Raw genomic sequence first — 18,766 nt, 5'->3', positions numbered from 1 at the left:
ACGTGCCCGACGGTTCCGCCTACTGCTCGCCGCTTGCCTTACGCTCGCGTGTCTCGTGCTTTTGTACACCTCCGCCAACCCCGACAAACACGTCCACCACCTCACAGATCAAGAGCTAATGCACCGTCACCACGTCGACAGCGCCTCCAAGTTGAAGTTCAGCGAACGCGATATCTCTTCGTCCATTGATGCGCCGTTCCAGCTCGGGTGCCGTGAAATCGACACTTCTCAGCCTCGGCAGAACGCTGCTTTTATTGTGCTAGCTCGTAACAAAGAACTCGATGGCGTCATCAAGTCAATGACATCGCTAGAGCGTCACTTCAACCAGTGGTTCAAGTACCCGTGGGTTTTTCTCAACGACCAGGAGTTTGACGATACTTTTAAGCAAACGGTCCAGCAGTACACCCAGGGCCGCGTGGAGTTTGGGGTGATTCCCCCCGAAGACTGGGGGTTTTCGGGCGTGGACCCCGACGAATTCAATGAGTTCATAAACAGCCAGGGCGACCGGCGGATCTACTACGGTAATAAGGCGTCGTACCACCAGATGTGCCGGTATTTTTCAGGTAAGTTTTACCAGCACCCACTAGTGCGTAAAAGGGACTGGTACTGGCGGGTGGAACCCGACGTGGAGTTCTTTTGTGACATCACATACGACCCGTTTGTGGAGATGGAAGCCCACAACAAAAAGTACGGGTTCAATGTCATGATTCATGAGTTGTACTATACGGTGCCCAGCCTATTCCGCGAAACCAAGGCTTTTGCGGTCAATCGCAAAATCAAACCTTCCAAGTTATGGAGAATGATGGTGAAAAATTTTCGGTTCAGTGGGGGCGTGGATGACAAGGACTACGACATGATCAAGGATCGCAAGCAGATCTTGAAGAAAGTGGAAGATGAGGTGGCTATCAAGAAGTTTTTGGAGATGCCCAATAAAAAAGATCTTTCGGGTATCGACGATGGGGTACTCGACCAGTTCATCAATAAGGCCCGTCAATTGCCCCGTCTTCATGAGGATCGCTTCGACTACGAGGAGTATAATTTATGTCATTTCTGGTCGAACTTTGAGATTGCTCGAACCGATTTGTTCACGTCTGAGTTGTACCAGGAGTATTTGCAGCAATTGGAACTTAGCGGGGGGTTTTATAAAGAAAGATGGGGAGATGCACCGGTGCATTCTCTTGCGTTGGCCATGATGTTGGACACCAAAGATGTCCATTATTTCAGAGATATTGGGTATCAACATTCGACCCTTGCTCATTGTCCTGGGAACTCCAAGTTAAACCAACTACCATATACGCCTGATGAAGCCAATGCGAACAACCCATTTTTCCAGCTGTACAAACCCAATGCGCCTGTGGTTAATGGGGTTGGATGTCGGTGCAAGTGTCCCTTATTTCACAGAGAGATTGAGGATTCGGGATCTTCATGTCTAAAGCAGTGGGTGCGAACTACTCGCGACAACTATAATCCGTATAGGCCATTGGATCTTGATCATTTTCGGCAGAAGATTGGGTCCCGTATGGACCGATACTTGAAGAAGGGCGGGAAGTTGGGGCGGAGCAAGATTCTGGAGGGGCTATAACGGTAGTAGAGAGGGTGTAAAGAGAGGTAAAAGTTGATAGGCAGGTAGAGCAGAACCGATTGGTGCGAGGGAAGTGTTGCTGCTAGGATGTAAAATAAGAGCGGAGACTCATGGAAGTAGTGTAACTAGAAATGTAATATAAGGCCACCATTATAGCCGTTTACTACAGGAGCGAGTGTTTGTGCGCCAGAACCTTTTCATGTGCGATTTTGCAGCAGTATAATTTAACATTTATTCTAATATACAATAAAAGAACTACAAATACAATAGAACTAACAGCTCCAAAGGGTTTAACCTCCGAAACCGTACAAGGTTCTACCTTGTCTCTTCAAGGCGTAAACAACGTCTAAAGAAGTGACAGTCTTTCTCTTGGCGTGTTCAGTGTAAGTAACAGCATCTCTGATGACGTTCTCTAAGAAAGACTTCAAAACAGCTCTAACTTCTTCGTAGATCAAAGCTGAAATACGCTTAACACCACCTCTTCTCGCCAACCTTCTAATAGCTGGCTTGGTGATACCTTGGATGTTATCTCTCAAGATCTTTCTGTGTCTTTTGGCACCGCCTTTTCCTAAACCTTTTCCGCCTTTTCCTCTTCCGGACATTGTATTAATATATCAATTTGATAGAGAAACAAATACTCAGGATCCGCTTCACTATTTATACGTCTCGCACCCTTGGTTTGTTTACATGCTCGTTGTTGTTGTTTCAAACACGCTTAGCCACTTTGTGCTGCATCAGAAGCGCCCCAGATCTAAAATAACCGATTCCACCTCGCTTCTGGCTGGCGCAGCGGGTTTGTTTATGTTGTTTTATGGGGTCGCGGGAGGGAATTTACGCGTGCACCCTCCGCACATCTGGGACCGCGCCCTCGCCACCGCCAGTTTTGGCGATTCAAGCTGCTTTTCAAGGCTGCGAAAGAAATGTAAACACCCTCCACCCTCGCTGATGAACTTGTTTAATTCCAAACAACGTCAGGTAAACCGCGTATCAAAACACTGCCGCTCGCCCCATCCAAATGGTATTTAATCAGACCCGATTTCCTGTTGTACTATTTTCTTCATCATCTTTATTTAATCAATATGGCTAGAACTAAGCAAACCGCAAGAAAGTCTACTGGTGGTAAGGCCCCAAGAAAGCAATTAGCTTCTAAGGCTGCCAGAAAATCCGCTCCATCTACCGGAGGTGTCAAGAAGCCTCACAGATATAAGCCAGGTACCGTTGCTTTGAGAGAAATCAGAAGATTCCAGAAGTCTACTGAACTTTTGATCAGAAAGTTGCCATTCCAAAGATTGGTGAGAGAAATTGCTCAGGATTTCAAGTCCGACTTGAGATTCCAGTCTTCTGCCATTGGTGCTTTGCAGGAATCTGTTGAAGCTTACTTGGTTTCCTTGTTTGAAGACACCAACTTGTGTGCCATTCACGCTAAGAGAGTCACCATTCAAAAGAAGGACATCCAATTGGCCAGAAGATTGAGAGGTGAAAGAGCTTAAGTATGATGATTAGTACTTTAATTCGGTGTATATTAGTATTGTAATGAATTTACCTTTTAGCAAATGTACTCTATAATTTTTGAGAATTTTATTAATCAAAATGTTTTGCAGCCGCGCAATCGAAAATTTCACATCACTCAAATGTCTGCTGAGCTTATCGACACCGCTTCCACATCTCCAGTGCCTCCTTTCATATTCTCCACCCTCCTTCTTTCTCGTGGCCTCACCGCTACACGTCCAATTGACAAGATTGCCAGTGGAAGCTCCGGGGCGTCCGCCAGATTGGCTCTGACTTTGGCCCTCGCCAAACCCACCCGAGTTTCGTGCTTTTTGTTTGGCTTCACCAATCTCCTTGGCAGTTATATGATTTATGACAACGAGTTGGAAAACGGCGCCGGCTTCACCTTCGCGTGGTCCACCTTGTACCTTCTTGTCAACGGTGGGGCCAGCATCAAAAGTGCCATCCGTGGGAGAGTCGTACCGTTGGGATTGAGTGTATTGGCATTGGGAAACGTTGGGTTATACGGAAGACAGTACTTTTGGCCTTCTCGTAAACTCATCGCCTAGTACCTAGTCCCAGGAAAGTGGGAGATAGTTGCGTTCCTGGCAAAACAGCACGATCTCCGTCTGGTTGTATAGTTCAATAAATTGCTGGTCCATGGGCCTTTCTTTAGGAGCCGCAAACCGTCTGTACTCATCAAATATAATCGTTAACGACCACTGCTGGAGCCGCCGTAAAATCCCCACCACGCACCCGGTTCTGTGTTTGCCTCTGTTGCAGTGTATGAGAATGGGCTGGTTGGCGGGATCCAACACAATTTTGAGGGCTTCGGTAATCAACTCGTGTGATATCACCACAAATGGTTCTTTATTTCCAGAAAGTCCGAGTTGAAAAAGCTTAATGTCCTGGTTTTTCAAGAACTGATGATGAGTGTCTGGATAATCTTCAGGGATCAAACACAAGATGGACTTCAATTTGAGCCGTTCAAGAAACAGGAAATTGGTGGTCTGTGGAAACGACGACCGGTAAATGTTGTTCACAACCGGGGCAAAATTCTCCGGCGGCGTGAGCGGATGGTTAGGCTGGTTCACGAGTGACGCCTGCGCCATCTCCGTGGCCTTTTTGTGTTCCCCTTCGTCAAACGCATCGTCGGCATCTTCTGGGAACTGTTCCAAGTCGAGCACCGCAAGACGTGATCGTATCTGTGCCTGGTCGGTGGCGGCGGTAAAGTTGTCTATGGGGTCGGAATAGCTTGAAGCAATGTGCAACGAGGCCGAGAAGTCATCGTCCATTTGGAACGGATCTTCAGAGAAGTCGCCCATTACTGATTTTTGGTGTGCACTGTGATCTATCGATGGGAGATAGAAAAAGCGAAACTCAAGTCGCATTTTCTGTTTTGAAATCTTCTCAACACTAAACCAATGGTATGTAGAGACTGATCTACTGCACCGAATGCTTGTACTAACTGTCTAGTCTGCGTTGTTCAACTTCCAGTCTCTCTTGCAGGTGATTCTCCTTTTAATATGTACGTGTACTTACGTCCACGCCACTTGGCCCAGTATCTTAGATAGAAACAAAACAGGAGTGTTTGGGGTGTTTTGGAAGTTTGCCCGAGTCGGTGAACGGTTGAGCCCGTACGTCAGTCTCGGGTTGGTGGTGATGGCCGTGAAACAGGTCTGGACATGAAATCGGCTGGCGGTATATGCCTTGTACACTATTATATTTAGTACCCGTGAAAGCATTGGATAAATCTATACATTCCTAACTACTAAATGCACATTACGGATGTCGATCATTTGAACTCGTAGGTCTCGTTTATCGAGTTGCACAAAATAGGTGCTCTCTGGTTTCCCACAATCCTCTCCAAAGCCACTGCATCCCATTTGGAGTAGATGGTTTTCACAAACGAGAGATTCAAGTCCACAAGCCCGTTGAACACAGACTTGCCAATGAACTTCAAGTACTCTTTGTAGAAAAGCGGGTTGGTGGGAACTCCGTACAAAAGGATGTTCTTAACTCCAGCAATCTCGAATCTCCGGAAATGATGAAGTCTTTCGCTGTAGAGCAAGATTTTGACATCTCCAGAAATAAACTGCTGCCTGGCCTTTGTCAACTTGGACTGCGACGTATACTCATCAATGGCTGCAAAAGTCACTTTTGAGTGGTTTTGCATGTAGTCTTTCACGTGAATAAAGTCAAAGTATGAGGGTATGACAATCAAAAGCCCATCGTCATAACTGGTGGAGTTTGAAACAGATCCAAACACCGAGTTGGTGAAGAACTTGAACCGACCGTCAGGGTCTTCCGTGGGATTTTCACAGTCAAACCGCTGGAACACTTGTTTAACTTTTAACCCAACTGCGTTCATGATACAGTTATCGGAAGTAATGACTTTCTTGAACTTGACTCTACCGGCCATGTTGGTGCTTTTATTGACAATGTTATTGATGTTGGGGGTCTGGTACTCACTGAAGACGAGTTTTTGGGTAAAGAAATTGGCTTTATCGTTGATGGACCACATTCTGATTCGTGAGAAGTCTGCATCGTGAAACTTCTTTGGAACACTGTTCAAGTACTTGAACACGGTGTTTATATGGCTCCAGTTCTGCATTTCCAACTGGTTTGCGTTATCGACAATCACCACTTCGATGGATGACAAAAAGTCTTGTTCCCGTTTCCTTTTATCTTCATGCTCCAATATCATCGACAAGCCAATTGGGGACGCAAGAATGATATCGGAAGAGTAGAACGATGAGTATAACTTCAAGGATTTTCTGGTAAACTTGATACCTATGGTGAAGAAATCGTTTGTGTTGCCCTTGAAATAGTGCTTGAAGTCGTCTGGTTTGGTTGGTGGTGGAACCGCATCGACATGAAACTGGCCAGTGAACCGTTTTTTGTTTTCTTGCTGTTCGGTACCCGAATACTTTATCAACAAACTGACTATCTCATAGCATGCTTCTCTGGTGGGAAGCAATATCAACACCTTGGGTCTGGTGAATCCCTGATCTCGGTATTCTACTTCTTCTGGGGTTTTACCCAGTTTGAGGTTTTCTTGATAGTTGTGAAGTCTGGCATTGTTTTTCAAAATCAGATCTCTGGTCTTGTAAATATGATTCAACGCATGTATGGCGTACATCTTCTTGTACGTTTGGTTTTTGTGGCTGAAGTATGGCATGTTGATATCTTTGTACTGAGACATGGCATTCAAGAGCACCAAATCCAACTTGGAAACGTCCTGGGATCCTGACTTCTCAAATGAACTCAATACTCTCTTCTTTATGGGAAGATCTTCAATCGGTTTTGTAGTTTCGGTCGTTGGTATTGGTGTTCCTTGGGGAACTTGGAACATATAGGTGTAAGAATCTAACGAATTTTTGGACTTGAATGGCCACTTTTCATCCACATGCCGTTCCTGCTCTTCAACGTACTCGTCGGTGATGTTGTTGAAATGCACTTGAAAAGGGTCGGTTTCGTCTTCATCTTCATCTTCCTGTGGCTCTTCTTCATTATCGTCATCTTCTTCTTTTTCAACATTGAATCCCACAATCTCATCGGTTTCTGATTCAACGTCTTCGCTGGTTTGCAAAGACTTGTTATTCTTCTTGGATATTGCGGGTGCAACTTGGTGGTCGGCACTAATCAACGTCAACAATGCGTCGTACGCTTTTGCTTTATCAGGCACCTGCTCATCGGTTTGTACATCGCTGGAGATATCCTCGGTATCAGGAGTCTCATATCCGTTATCAACACTGTTTACAGGCTCATCCAGAACCTCTGGACGTCGGCTCGTACGCATAACCTTTCGAAGCTGTTGACGGCCCTGTTTGCCGTCACCATGACGTTTAATAGCGACCATTGAAGAGAGTAATGATTTTTTATCTCATCGCGCACTAGCGTAAAAGCCTAACTTCCGGCCGCGCTCGCACCACTTGTAGTTTGCACTTGTCTTACGACCGCACGCCACAGGAATCGCGTGAGCATTTGGGAGCCCGGTGCGCGGCTGCTGGCACCTATCACGAAAGATCTGGGCGTCAGCCACCTGCTGCACACCTCAGTGCAATCGCACCCACTGCATTCGCACCGTACGTCACCACCCCGCCCTGGTCACCAGCGCTACCCCAGAAAATCTGCAGCCATAACCCGTAATCTGTGTGGTTGTGGCTTTGTGGTCCTTGCTAACAACATGACCTCTTGAGCGCAGTTTACAATAGCTCCACCATACAACCGCCCAGCACCAAAATTTAATTAAATGCCTGAAACTAGCAGCTTCTACTATCCAATAAAATCACCATCTGAATTGCAGACTCGATTATCATTTGGTATGAAATTTGAGGTACAACTAAATTAGTGAGAGGAAGAAAAAAATTTTCTATTGTTTAGAAAAGGGGAAACTCGGTTAACAGTTTAAACTCATTTGAATCGGCGCTCTACTACGTGTATCAGATCACCACCTCTTGTACCACCTTCCATATTCCCATAGCTGGCACCCCTTAAGGTCTTATAATCTCCAGGACTTGTTTTATATGGTATTTCCCCTAGGTTTCAGTTCTTACCCCAGCACCACTTGATTCATATATTTCGCCATACACAAAAGGCTGCAACTCCAGTCCCAACTCCTATCTCCTGTCATTCACAACATGAATCCCCAGTTGATACGGTTCACTCGACTGGTCTTGTCGCTAGTGTATCTAATACTCATCATCTTATCTATACCGTTGGCGTTTGACGTGGGCGGCATAGACTGTGGTCTTACGTTTTCCTTCACCATCTGCGTGCTATACTTTGTGTTGGCCACCGCCAGGCTGTTGACCCGCAAGAACAAGTATCTTCGGTGGGTGTCGGTGTTTTACTATTTCCAGTACATCGCCATACCTTCAATATTGACCCTATTTTTATCATACTATAGTGGGAAAACAAAGCCTCGAAAGTTCTACGTGGTGGAACTATGGACCATATTTATCGTCAACTCCACCCCGATTTTCACCATCTTGGAAGGGTTCTGTTCGCTTTTGTCAATTCAAGCCATAGGCCAAACTGTCAGTTGGTTAACCGCGTATAAGTCTGACAGTTGGTTAATTGTGTCATTGATAGCTAGTGGCTCTACCATCACCGGTGGGTTGTACTTTTTGTACAGAATCTACGTGCTCCCCATCACCATCGATTTGGTGGGATCGTCTTTACTTGGGTCTTTGCTCACTTTGACATTTGGACTTGGATTATTTGGAATAGTTTCTGGAAAAGGCTCCATCATCGAGTCATCCTTATTATTTGCCTACATTGTCAGGTGCATTTACGAAACGTTTCCTCAGTTGAGAGATAACGCCAATCAGGCCATAACCGATATATTCACTAACACGCGCTTGCTAGTGGAAATCCCAATGTTATCTCCACACCTTTCCAATACGATCCTGACGATTCTTCCGTTTTTGGCGGCAAACGTACCGGCTTCTTTCAGAACCATGTATGAGTTCTTGAATGTCTCGATTACAAAGCTCCCAATACCTGTGCTATTCAACTTTTCGTACAGAATAACTCTGTTTTTCGCCGCTACCAAAATTATACCGGCCTTGTACCATTCTACGTTGTATCCATCTGCCTCCCCCCCAAGAACTCCATCTTTGGTGAGGTCAAGAGAAACGTCCACTGCTTCCATAACGAGTATGTCCCTTTCAAGATCGGAATCGAACAATTCCCAGGCTTCGATACATTCTAGTCATTCAAGCCATTCAATCCATTCCATCCACTCTAACCACTCCAACCACTCCAACCACTCCATCCACTCGTCCTCAAGTTCTCATAACCTCAATATCAAAGCCAGAAATATGAGACAACAATTCTCGTCTGATAAACCACCTTCCACGATTGTAAGATTAATCTATTCATACTCCCCATGTATTATTATTCCGGTTTATACCCATTTATTGATGCTGTATCATGGTGAATTAGCTACGCACTTGAAGTTTTGGGATGTGTTTGGCTCCGGCGGTAGTAGCATAGTCCAGCTACCAATCCATCCAGTTAAATTCTGGAACTGGGTTAATATGGGTACTACCTTACTCCTCTATTTATTGGAGCTAATGGGAAGTAACAACCATATTGACGGAAACAACGCATTAACTAACCATTGGAAAGTCGATTAGTCAAAATCATCATATACTTACTCCAGATTTTATTGTACAATAACAGTTTTCTTCAATTCTTAATCACCTTTAGTTTTATAGTTACATAATTAAGATGTTTGACTCTCGATATTCAATATTAAAAGGTTCATAAGTAAATCAGAATAATGCAACTCTCGTCCCCGATACGAAACCAGTCATCTTTCCAGACAGTGAAACGATCTCTGAGCTTGACTCTATGTTTGCTTGATATTTCATCATAAAAACACTCACAACAACCTCTTAATTTCAAAATATAAAGTAGTTCAAAAACACATAAAACCTGGCACATTTGACTGTGCACATCTCGATGGCGTGGACCACCAGATTCAGGCTTTGATAAAGGGAGACATCCATGGACCAAGAGTGAGCTCCATTGAGTTAGCTAAACAATTATAGCCAATTGTCATAACTATCGTCTAGAATACACAATTCCATTACCGAATATTTTGTCATTATGACAAGCCACAAGAAGAATGTCCACACGACTTGGTACCCTGGAACATGACGCAAACAAACACAATATCAAGATCCACGAAGGGATCCATCAAGTACTAGTAAGCCAGTTTCATAGGAACCTACAAACATCATGGTTCTAAGCTAATTATGGCCCACCAAACGAACTGATTGGTTCGCTACGTCTCCGCATAGACGGTAGGAGACTTTCCCCAAAGCATTATGGAGCCACTAACGGGCCTTTTGATAGCTTCGAAAACAATTCTTTGTCCATGAACGTAAAGAGAAGAAAAATTTTCGAGATGTGTGAGCAGCGGCCAAATGCCACTGGGATGCGCCACGACTTTGTTGCAACTAAGAGTATATATTTCGTACATTAAGTCAAGATCCACAGAACAAACGACACTGGAAGTAGGCTGGAAATCCAGTCATATATCTGGGATCCAGTTCCACAGTAAACCACTTGTGGGTTAGTCTTCTTGGGGTAAATCAAGTCAAAAAGAACATGGTACAAATCCCTTAAATTCGTACCTTTTCCAGAGGACTTTATAGGACTGGACCTAAATTGAGACTTGGTGAAGCTGCGACTATACAATAGCTTTATGTCTTCATTCCAGCTCTTGATTTCGGCGTTAATTATGCTGGATGTCTTTAAAGATGTGTTGCTGTTGGACAGAACGCTGATGTTCCCCAACCTGACTTGAGTTACCTGGAGATTGTGCTGACGGATTTCCCTTGATAAGGTGGTGAAAAGTCCCTGGAGAGCATTTTGCAAAAGGCTCTCAGGTGAGTGGTATGGAAGATTCAACGCACTAGTAATGCTGGGAGTAATAAGAATCGTCTTACTTTCCTGTAATCTGATCAACTGGATTAGTCCTGAGGAAAAGAGCTTGAGGTAAACCGATAACCGGTCAGTTATCTTCGTCCACGATGCCACCGTGATATTTTCGATGGGTCCAATGGGATAATATAAATTGGGGGTGAACACCACTGCTCTCAACTTCAAATTGTGTGCTTCAGCTCCAGCAAAGGGCACGACCGGCACTTGGAGCAAATGGTTAAACTTGTTCAACTGACTTTCAAAGCTGTAAGAATTGGTCAAGTTCAAGTAGTTTATGTCGTTGGTAATTGGATTTGATTCGATGTACTTCAAGTCTTTTTCATCAAGAATCGTCAAATACACAATAAACCCACGTCTTTCAAAGTCTAACGCAATGAGCCTGGTAAGTGGTTCGGTCGGAGACCCTACCACTAATACCACATCTTGCCTAGCCCCGTTTGCGAGTTTAGGCACTCTTCTCTTGGGTTTGGGAGGCATATTATAAGCAGGTTTGAGCCCCAATTTATGGGCAGGTTGGAATTGGTTATAGTAATAGAAAGCACCTATGCCAATTCCCACAGTCAACAAGCCGATTTTCCCCTTGTGTTTATATATCACGTCCAATAAACTGCTCTTTCTTGTAAACTGATTGCGAGTGCTATCAGATCGTAAATCATACTGCTTGAAATCGATTTGCTGAAGAGCTTCAGCCTGGCTCGACAAAAAATCGGATGCCCTTCCGTAAAAGTATCCGAGAGTATCAAGAGTAGCTTGAACAGGCTCAGCTACCATTTGCTATATTGTTTGAATGAGCAACAAGATTGTAAGAAGGTAAATCGAGGAGACCTGCCGCGCGGATTCTAAAAAAAAAGAACTGCCGGCCCCAGGAATCGAACCTGGGTCGTTTCTGCCACAAAGAAATATACTGACCACTATACTAGACCGGCGATCTACAACAGAAAAAGAAGTGGGCTGAACACGAGATAATTATTGGATGATTCCAGGAAATTATATGGCCAATGTTTGAAATGGACGGTAGTTACTTACAATGGACTACTTGCATTTAAATTGCTTACTATTTCAAAGAATCAGGCCGATTCATCGGTCTACTTGGAAATGTCGAATAATTAGTATTCAATGTCTTTGAGGACTTCAATCCACCTGAAACTCCGAATATCTCTTGGCTATCATGGAACCTTGCCCTATATTGATTCTCAAGTGTATTGCTCTTCTATTGACTTCAATCTCTCTATCTAGCTTTGATACCTCTCTCGCGTAAGTGAAAATTTTCAGTGCGGAGGTTCTTCACTCGTCGGACACAACCTCATCATGAGCGCAGTAAGATTATTACAACTCAATGCCAAAGCGTATACGAGCTTGGTCATTCACAGATCTGCTCTTAGTACCATGAGACCTATGGTCTCCAATTTCTATCATTTTCGAACACGCTTCAGGACACCACAAATCACTTCTTCGATAATAGTGAATCAACCTTTCAAGCATTCAAGAAGCTATTCAACTAAAACTTCTCCTCCGCCACCCCCTCCGCCATCACCCTCAAAGGATAAAAATGCTAAAGGCAAAGTGTTCCTCAACAGAATATCACGGGCTTTCACATTCTCTTTATCAACGGTAATTGTTATTGGTGCTTCTGGAGTCGCATTGCTTGTTGTGTACTTGATATTATCCGAATTATTTCTACCATCTGGAGACACAAAGACGTTCAACAAGGCTGTTAAGCTTGTAGAAAAAAATGAGCAAGCTAGAGCCCTCATGAAACTTACCAGTGGCGAACGGATCAGAGCTTACGGTGAAAGTGTTTCTGGTAAATGGGTGAGAAACAGACCTGTCCAAAGTGTTAGAATGAGAGACCAGGATGGCGTGGACAGATTGGTGATGAAGTTTCACGTAGAGTCGGATGCCTGTATGCATGGTACTGTGTCTCTTGAGCAAATTGACCAATCTTTCTGGAGTTCAGAGTTTGCTTATATTGCATTGGATGTTCCCAAAAAGAACAGAATCTACATCATCGAACCCAAATTCCAGGCCAAGAACTACGTGCCTAAGATCACCCGACAATCGGGGTTCTTGGGACTCAAATGGGGACCAAAGAAAGACTAGTCTTATATTACTTGTACATATAGTCAACCACTCTCATACTCAAATAAAATACTTGAGAACTAAAAACAACATGATCAGCGCAACCAAATGTCCAATACTATTCCCGCTTGAACCATTGGAACTCGTGGTATCCGTGTGGTTGCCTGGTTCTTTGGAAAATCCAAACTCCCCATTGGGCATCTCTTTTAAGTGTTTTTCGTAGATGTCTTTGTTAGGATTAGTCAAATCTTTAACACCTTCTAGGGCTTCTTCACAAGTTCTACCATCTCTCACGGTGATGGTCTTAATATCATATTGGTCATTGTTTGACACCAAAACTGCCCGTTTGTCGAAAGAACATTCCAGTTCTTTACTGCCATTCTGTTTGTAGAACTTGTTGAGTGAAAAAGACACTCTCTGATTCAAACTACAATCTGAGAGAGCTCCATACTTACCTAGTTCTCCATTTGCAGTAATCTCGGAACAGTCCACCTTGGTACATACTTCGTTGAGCAATTCCTGTTCTTTCACCTCTTGAAATGGTGTCATAATGCAAGATAAAGTGGACTGCAAACACTCACATTTGCCTCTATCAGGGGTTTGGGGTAATTTTTCTGAACCATGCCAGTACTTGCTTTGTAGACATTCTGAATTGATAGGAGTGGTTTCGTTGGTGACTTTTATAATCTTCGGACTGTTGGTACCGAACCTCATACTTAAGGTGTAAAAGTCTTCCAAAGCAGTCACTGACCCGTCTGGGTTTTCCTGCACCACTCCGTAGTTTCTTTCGTGTTGAAAGTACTCATATGCGATCCCTCCAGACCACACTTTGCTCATGGTCAACCCATAAAGTGCTTCTATTTCTGTAAATGGTCTGGGATTAATGGTGTTGCAGCCAAATTCACTGAAAAAAATTGGGGTTTGGAAATTGAGGTACTCGAGGGTCCTGTCTCTATATCCGGAAGTAGTATAAGTGGAGTATCCACACCACTCGTACATGTTCAAACCGAAGAAATCGGCTTTGGCCCATTCCTCATCACCACACACAAAGTAGTTGGAAAGGTCAGTTCGAATTCTTGAGTCGTCATTAGCAGTATATCCAACAGGGATCTTTCTGTAACCCTTACTGTGGATGTACTTCTTTGCATCCCGGATGGCTGCTTTCACAAAAGGGGATGCATCTACGTTTGCAATTGTGTTTGTGACTTCATTTCCTGCAATGAACCCCAACACATTCTTATAATTGTGCATCGAGTCAATCACCGCCGAATACCGGTCGTAAAGATCAATGTCCCAAGCCGGGTTGTTGCGGTTGATGGAAGTTTCTGGTTCTGGCAAGTCACATAAAACATAAATGCCTTTGGTTGCAAATGCGTTCATACAAGCATCGTGGTTTTTGTTAGGATCAATATGGTACACTCTAACAACGTTGATGTTAAGCTTTTCCAAGTACTCCAAGTCTCGAAGACAGGTTTGGGAGTTTGCTAATGGATCAATATATCCTACTCCATCTGAAATTTGAAAGTTATCACCTTGTTCCCTCAGTTTTTGGTACGCAATACCCTTGATGTAAAATTGGTACCCTTTTTCGTTGACAAACTTGTTTCCAATGACTTTAATGGTGGAAATATCCTTGGGAGAGGAAGAGCCCGATCTTTTAGATGCCAAAACCACTCCCAACAGCAAGTAAATAAAAATGATGAAAAACTGCATTTGTGTTTACGGATGCTGTTTGTGGTGGCTGCGAATTAATTGAAACTATTTTACCATTAAATATCTATTTTAAAATTAATCTCGAAGTAAACTCGTTATATACACATAAATTAAAACACTTCATAAAGCTGCTTTAGCTCTTTCTTACCCTTACATTCAATCATGAACAAGTCATCATCAGAAACTTTGACCAACAAACCAGCTTTTCCAATTCTCTCGATCCTGTCGAGCACTTCATCTTCACAGATCAACCAACTATATTCCTCGCCATCTTCATTGAGATTCCCATTTCTTTCCAACACAATACTGAAGTAGTTTTTGTCGGTGAACGTATCGGAAATACCATATATGCTCAAGGAGAACATGGACAAAATCTTCCAAGATGAAGGATTGTTCACCTGCTCATATCCTCCCAACAGCTTTTGCAATCTAATCTTCATGTTAGTAAGCAAAAGTAATCTGCCATTCTCTGGATTGGACATAATTGCAGCATTAGTGATATCCTCTGAGCTAATAGAAGCCATAGAAAGATCTCTAGTTAACTGGGAATTGCCATAGGTTTTGTTGTTGTCGTCACCACGAACAGAAGAGTCAAAGCTGGTGACAGTAGACGATTTGCTGGTGACACCTCTATTGTTTTCCATAACAGATGAAGCGATAGTTTGCTTTGATCCGCCAATGGAAGATCCGTAGGAAGCTTTCAGTTTCAACTTCTTTGGTGCTAAAGCTCCTTTTATGTTACTAACATTGGAGACAATAGCTTGAGCCAAATTGTTGGTAGAACATCTAACCATTACCAAAAGAACTTCATTTGTGATACTATTTTTGGCAGAAATTTGAACGTCGAGAGCTGAAGACTGGCTGATGTCAGTCTCAGAATTCATCTCCAAAAGCAAAATAGGCTTGTCGACTTCCTCTTCATATTCAGCATCGTATTCTTCCTTGAAAAAGATCATCCAAGAGCTGTGGTGATCGTAGTTAACAACAATCTTGATGAAAACATTTTCATTCAAAGTCAACATTTCCCATTTTCCGTACTTAGCCTTCCACTTTGACACTTTCAAAGCTTTTGGAGAAGTAGGTGAAATGTAGAAGTCAATAGAGTTCTCATCATTGATCACATTCTTCAATTCTTGGGGGACAGACAAGCTAGCTTCCTTGATTGCTTCCTCATTTCTCGTAGAGGAGTTGGCATCCTTGTATTGTCTGAAGAAGTATGTTGAAGTTGAAGATGGCAATGCAAATGCTGTTCCTGATCCGTTTGCATGTTGAGTCAATGAAGCACTGGATTTAGTTTGCGAAACAGTAGAGACATTTGATACAGCAGAAGCAGCAGACAATGGAATGGTATCGGAGTCTGAGTCCATTGGAATCAGGGTGTTGATGTTCAACTTATGGATGTTCGAATTGGATTTTCTGGAATTGGAAGCGATTTTAGGAGTAGCAGAAGGATGAGCCAAATTAGGGGTTCTGTTGGATTTCTTGAAGAAGTCGAAGAATTTGGATTTTGGCCTTTCATTCTCTTCCAACATCTGGTTTAATCCTTTGTGAACACTGAATGAAGGATTGTGGTTCTTACCAAAGTTAGAGATGTCGATACTAGAAGCTTTATCTTTCTTTGTATCTTGAGCTTCTGATTTTACAGGATCAACATTTTCCTTTTCGTATTCACTTTCAACTTGGATTTCTGCAGAAGAAGAAACCGGTCTTTGTTGAGGTTGCTCATTTGTCACTGGTACACCAGTACGAATATTTTGAACTTGCAAATTGTTCTGAATAATAAAACCTTTTGTTTGAGCAGATAAACTTCTGTCATAATTAGGTCTGGGGATTGAAGTAGAATTAGTAGATTCATAAGAACCAACTGACCTAAACGAATCAGTTGGAGATGAGACTGCCGAATTAGCCGACAGTTTAACGAAAGGTGGTATCACAGGCTGGTTAAACACAACAATAGAAGAGCTCTGAGAAGAGCATGAAACAGATCTTAACTGCTTAGGCACTTGTAAAGTAGGCACAGGAGCAGATAATGATGGAGAAGAAATCAATTCTTTGAATGCGGTTTGTGGGGCGTCAGGTGAAGAGTCTGACTTTGGAGTGGACTTTTTATGTAAGCCTTCAGTGTCACTTTCTTCACTATGAGAAGAGTCCGATAACATGTCAATACCCAAACCAGCCATTTTAATTTGAGGGCTCTCATTCAACTTCATCTGAAAGTAAGAGTTGATAGGTGACAGAGAGTCAGTAAGTGGAAATATGGTGGATAACTTTTTCACCCATTCGGCCAAGAAGTCATCATCTGGGCAATTGATAATAAGTTTATCAGTCAGTCTGGAATTATTTTTGGCTGTGAAGCGGATAGACTTCAAGATTAACTGACAGTTAGAGTTGCTATAGCTCAAACTAAGCTCATTGAGCCGAAATGGTGGGAACATCAATGTTCTCGAAGAGTTATCGGGTGAAATGCACAACAAAGCTAAGGCATTGTAGGGTTGACACGATAAGCCATTCAAGTTCACCAACAACAATTCAATGTGCGTCTTATGACGAGCGTTCTCAAGCACCAAACGGGTGTTCTTTGATCGCTCCACAATTTGGGTGACTTTGAAGTAGCTGCAAACATTGTCCGCATAATTCTTGATGTTATTGGAATCACCGAAAAGTTGCACTTGATTAAAGTTTATATTCACGAGCCTTGAACTGTCGCTGTATTCCACATAGTCCTGGAGGCATTTGTCACATTCGTCTCGGTAGCTCTTCAATTGCTCAACAATATATGGATTTCTGACGATTTTGACAGCACTGTCAATGAACTTGATGTAGTTTGAAAGATGCATGATAGGCTTACTGAAGTAAATGCTATCGTTGGGATAGCTCTTAGCCAAATCTGGCGACTCAAGACATGCTCTGAATTTGTTGAATAGGATCAAAACGTCGTCATTCAACCACATGAGAAATTCATTGATGAAGTGCTTGAAAACCTGTTTCTCGTCATTAAGATCATTAATGGCCTCAAGACTTTTGGAACATTGATCGAGGAGCTTTAATAAGGTTTTGTTTTTGGTAAACAAACCCCTGATAAAGGAGGTGATGGAAGTTTGAGAAGAGTTGGAGGGTCTAAGAATACCCAAGATTTGAATCAAGTTGTTATTTTCATCGTTTTCCACTTCCACAAGTTGAGTGATTAATTCCAGAGGAGTGTCTGAGGACGACACTATAGCAACAGGAGCCGAAGAAACAGTTGGGGCCATGATGAAGGAAGGTCCAAACTCTGCTTGAAAAAAAAATTCACTGCAAGGAAAGCGTTTGGAATAGAAATGCAAGGAGCCTGGTAGTACTTATAACTTGCGACGCCGAAGTTGGAAAAACCTATGGGATGAAGTGAAAGCTGTAAAATATCGGTACTTAGCAAAAAATAATTTGCAAGGAACGGTGAAATATTTATTTATTTCCAAAGTCAAAGCCTAATTCACGATTCTGATTCTCAGATTACCGAATGAGCCTCGAGAAAACATTGCTGTTGGGCAGGAAACGAAAAGGTTACCCCAAACAAACATTCGTGTGAAATACGCTTTAAAGCAGACGGTTTGCGAACCTTGCAGCCAATCCCTGTACGCAGCCCGAATTTACCCAGTTTCAGCTAACATTTGGTGTCGCAGGAGCAGCAATTTGGAGATGAGCGCCAGACAGAAGCGCCCGTCGCGTTTCGCGTCGCACTAAAATACAATAGACGTGCGTTGAGCCAACAATACGCGGTACCTCATCGGCAGCACGAATTGTGGGAGTATGGAAAAACAGAAGGGGATCAGGCAACAAGCGGTCGCGAAACCGCTCGCATATCCCGGGAGAACATTAAGGTTTTACCTAGTCGCCCCCTTCTCGCTCACGCACCACCCAAGGGCGTTTAGAATCCCATCGCCTGTCTTCCCACTAACCATTTGCACGCCCCACGCGGTGGATGGCGGAACGCGGCGTTGGAGGTCGAGCTGCGCAAGCAAATTTGTCCTGAGCGCTGCCGGGTCCGGTACCAAGTCCACTTTATTCATGAGTATGAGCAATGCCACATCTGAGCCCACTTTGTTTTGGGTGAGAATTTTGTGCTCGAGTTCTTCAAAAGACTCCTTGATGCGTTCCACTGCCAAACAGTCCACCACCCATATAATGATGTTTGTCTTTTCAAAATAGTTTCCCCAGAACGGCCGGAGACTGGACTGCCCGCCCACGTCCCAGATGTTTAACGTGTAACCACCGTGAGTGATGGTACTGATGTTGAAGCCCATGGTGGGAGACACTTCTGTGATGTCTTCATGGAGCCATTGTTTGACGATGGTGGTCTTGCCGGCGTTATCGAGTCCCAACACAAGCACACGTAGCTCCCTATCTTTGGACTTTTGTTTTCTGATGATGCTGAGGAGTCCCATAGCCAACACAGAGATACAATAT

At 43.4% G+C, this 18,766-nt stretch overlaps 12 protein-coding genes and 1 non-coding gene across 13 annotated transcripts; 6 read left to right on the top strand and 7 right to left on the bottom strand. All coding sequences in view use genetic code 12, as the record gives it.

Annotated features, from left to right (window-relative positions):
• Positions 1-118: 118 nt before the first annotated feature.
• On the top strand, positions 119-1,582 carry omh4 (O-glycoside alpha-1,2-mannosyltransferase 4; the record flags this gene model as incomplete). The annotated part of the gene is made up of 1 exon (XM_006689853.2): positions 119-1,582. One exon carries the CDS (start codon positions 119-121, stop codon positions 1,580-1,582), a length of 1,464 nt encoding a protein of 487 aa, XP_006689916.1.
• Positions 1,583-1,872: 290 nt separating this feature from the next.
• Positions 1,873-2,184, bottom strand: HHF1_1 (Histone H4; the record flags this gene model as incomplete). The annotated part of the gene is made up of 1 exon (XM_006689855.1): positions 1,873-2,184. The coding sequence occupies one exon, from the start codon at positions 2,182-2,184 to the stop codon at positions 1,873-1,875; it is 312 nt and encodes a 103-aa protein (XP_006689918.1).
• Positions 2,185-2,661: 477 nt separating this feature from the next.
• HHT1_1 (histone H3.1) lies at positions 2,662-3,072 on the top strand (the record flags this gene model as incomplete). Its single annotated transcript, XM_006689857.1, has 1 exon — positions 2,662-3,072. The coding sequence occupies one exon, from the start codon at positions 2,662-2,664 to the stop codon at positions 3,070-3,072; it is 411 nt and encodes a 136-aa protein (XP_006689920.1).
• Positions 3,073-3,213: 141 nt separating this feature from the next.
• PSN45_001508 (uncharacterized protein) lies at positions 3,214-3,639 on the top strand (the record flags this gene model as incomplete). Its single annotated transcript, XM_006690383.2, has 1 exon — positions 3,214-3,639. The coding sequence occupies one exon, from the start codon at positions 3,214-3,216 to the stop codon at positions 3,637-3,639; it is 426 nt and encodes a 141-aa protein (XP_006690446.1).
• A 3-nt stretch (positions 3,640-3,642) lies between these two features.
• SIW14 (tyrosine-protein phosphatase siw14) lies at positions 3,643-4,395 on the bottom strand (the record flags this gene model as incomplete). The annotated part of the gene is made up of 1 exon (XM_006689856.2): positions 3,643-4,395. The coding sequence occupies one exon, from the start codon at positions 4,393-4,395 to the stop codon at positions 3,643-3,645; it is 753 nt and encodes a 250-aa protein (XP_006689919.1).
• A 99-nt stretch (positions 4,396-4,494) lies between these two features.
• Positions 4,495-4,759, top strand: KSH1 (Essential protein suggested to function early in the secretory pathway; the record flags this gene model as incomplete). Its single annotated transcript, XM_006689858.2, has 2 exons — positions 4,495-4,497; positions 4,547-4,759. 2 exons carry the CDS (start codon positions 4,495-4,497, stop codon positions 4,757-4,759), a joined length of 216 nt encoding a protein of 71 aa, XP_006689921.1.
• A 106-nt stretch (positions 4,760-4,865) lies between these two features.
• Positions 4,866-6,932, bottom strand: UTP25 (rRNA-binding ribosome biosynthesis protein utp25; the record flags this gene model as incomplete). Its single annotated transcript, XM_006689860.2, has 1 exon — positions 4,866-6,932. The coding sequence occupies one exon, from the start codon at positions 6,930-6,932 to the stop codon at positions 4,866-4,868; it is 2,067 nt and encodes a 688-aa protein (XP_006689923.2).
• Positions 6,933-7,713: 781 nt separating this feature from the next.
• Positions 7,714-9,216, top strand: PSN45_001504 (uncharacterized protein; the record flags this gene model as incomplete). The annotated part of the gene is made up of 2 exons (XM_066157672.1): positions 7,714-8,612; positions 8,868-9,216. 2 exons carry the CDS (start codon positions 7,714-7,716, stop codon positions 9,214-9,216), a joined length of 1,248 nt encoding a protein of 415 aa, XP_066013769.1.
• An 850-nt stretch (positions 9,217-10,066) lies between these two features.
• Positions 10,067-11,302, bottom strand: PSN45_001503 (uncharacterized protein; the record flags this gene model as incomplete). Its single annotated transcript, XM_006689862.2, has 1 exon — positions 10,067-11,302. One exon carries the CDS (start codon positions 11,300-11,302, stop codon positions 10,067-10,069), a length of 1,236 nt encoding a protein of 411 aa, XP_006689925.2.
• Positions 11,303-11,385: 83 nt separating this feature from the next.
• Positions 11,386-11,457, bottom strand: PSN45_001502. The gene has a single exon. It is a non-coding gene; the product is annotated as a tRNA-His (tRNA).
• A 382-nt stretch (positions 11,458-11,839) lies between these two features.
• Positions 11,840-12,631, top strand: TIM21 (mitochondrial import inner membrane translocase subunit tim21; the record flags this gene model as incomplete). The annotated part of the gene is made up of 1 exon (XM_006690385.2): positions 11,840-12,631. One exon carries the CDS (start codon positions 11,840-11,842, stop codon positions 12,629-12,631), a length of 792 nt encoding a protein of 263 aa, XP_006690448.1.
• Positions 12,632-12,670: 39 nt separating this feature from the next.
• Positions 12,671-14,323, bottom strand: PSN45_001500 (uncharacterized protein; the record flags this gene model as incomplete). Its single annotated transcript, XM_006689863.2, has 1 exon — positions 12,671-14,323. One exon carries the CDS (start codon positions 14,321-14,323, stop codon positions 12,671-12,673), a length of 1,653 nt encoding a protein of 550 aa, XP_006689926.1.
• Positions 14,324-14,433: 110 nt separating this feature from the next.
• Positions 14,434-18,744, bottom strand: PSN45_001499 (uncharacterized protein; the record flags this gene model as incomplete). The annotated part of the gene is made up of 2 exons (XM_006689866.2): positions 14,434-17,614; positions 18,215-18,744. 2 exons carry the CDS (start codon positions 18,742-18,744, stop codon positions 14,434-14,436), a joined length of 3,711 nt encoding a protein of 1,236 aa, XP_006689929.2.
• Between the last annotated feature and the right edge of the window lie 22 nt (positions 18,745-18,766).

Source organism: Yamadazyma tenuis, chromosome 2, assembly GCF_029203305.1.
Source record: "Yamadazyma tenuis chromosome 2, complete sequence".
In the NCBI taxonomy this organism is placed as follows: Eukaryota; Fungi; Ascomycota; class Pichiomycetes; order Serinales; family Debaryomycetaceae; genus Yamadazyma; species Yamadazyma tenuis.
This window is presented reverse-complemented; position numbering and strand designations above follow the sequence as displayed.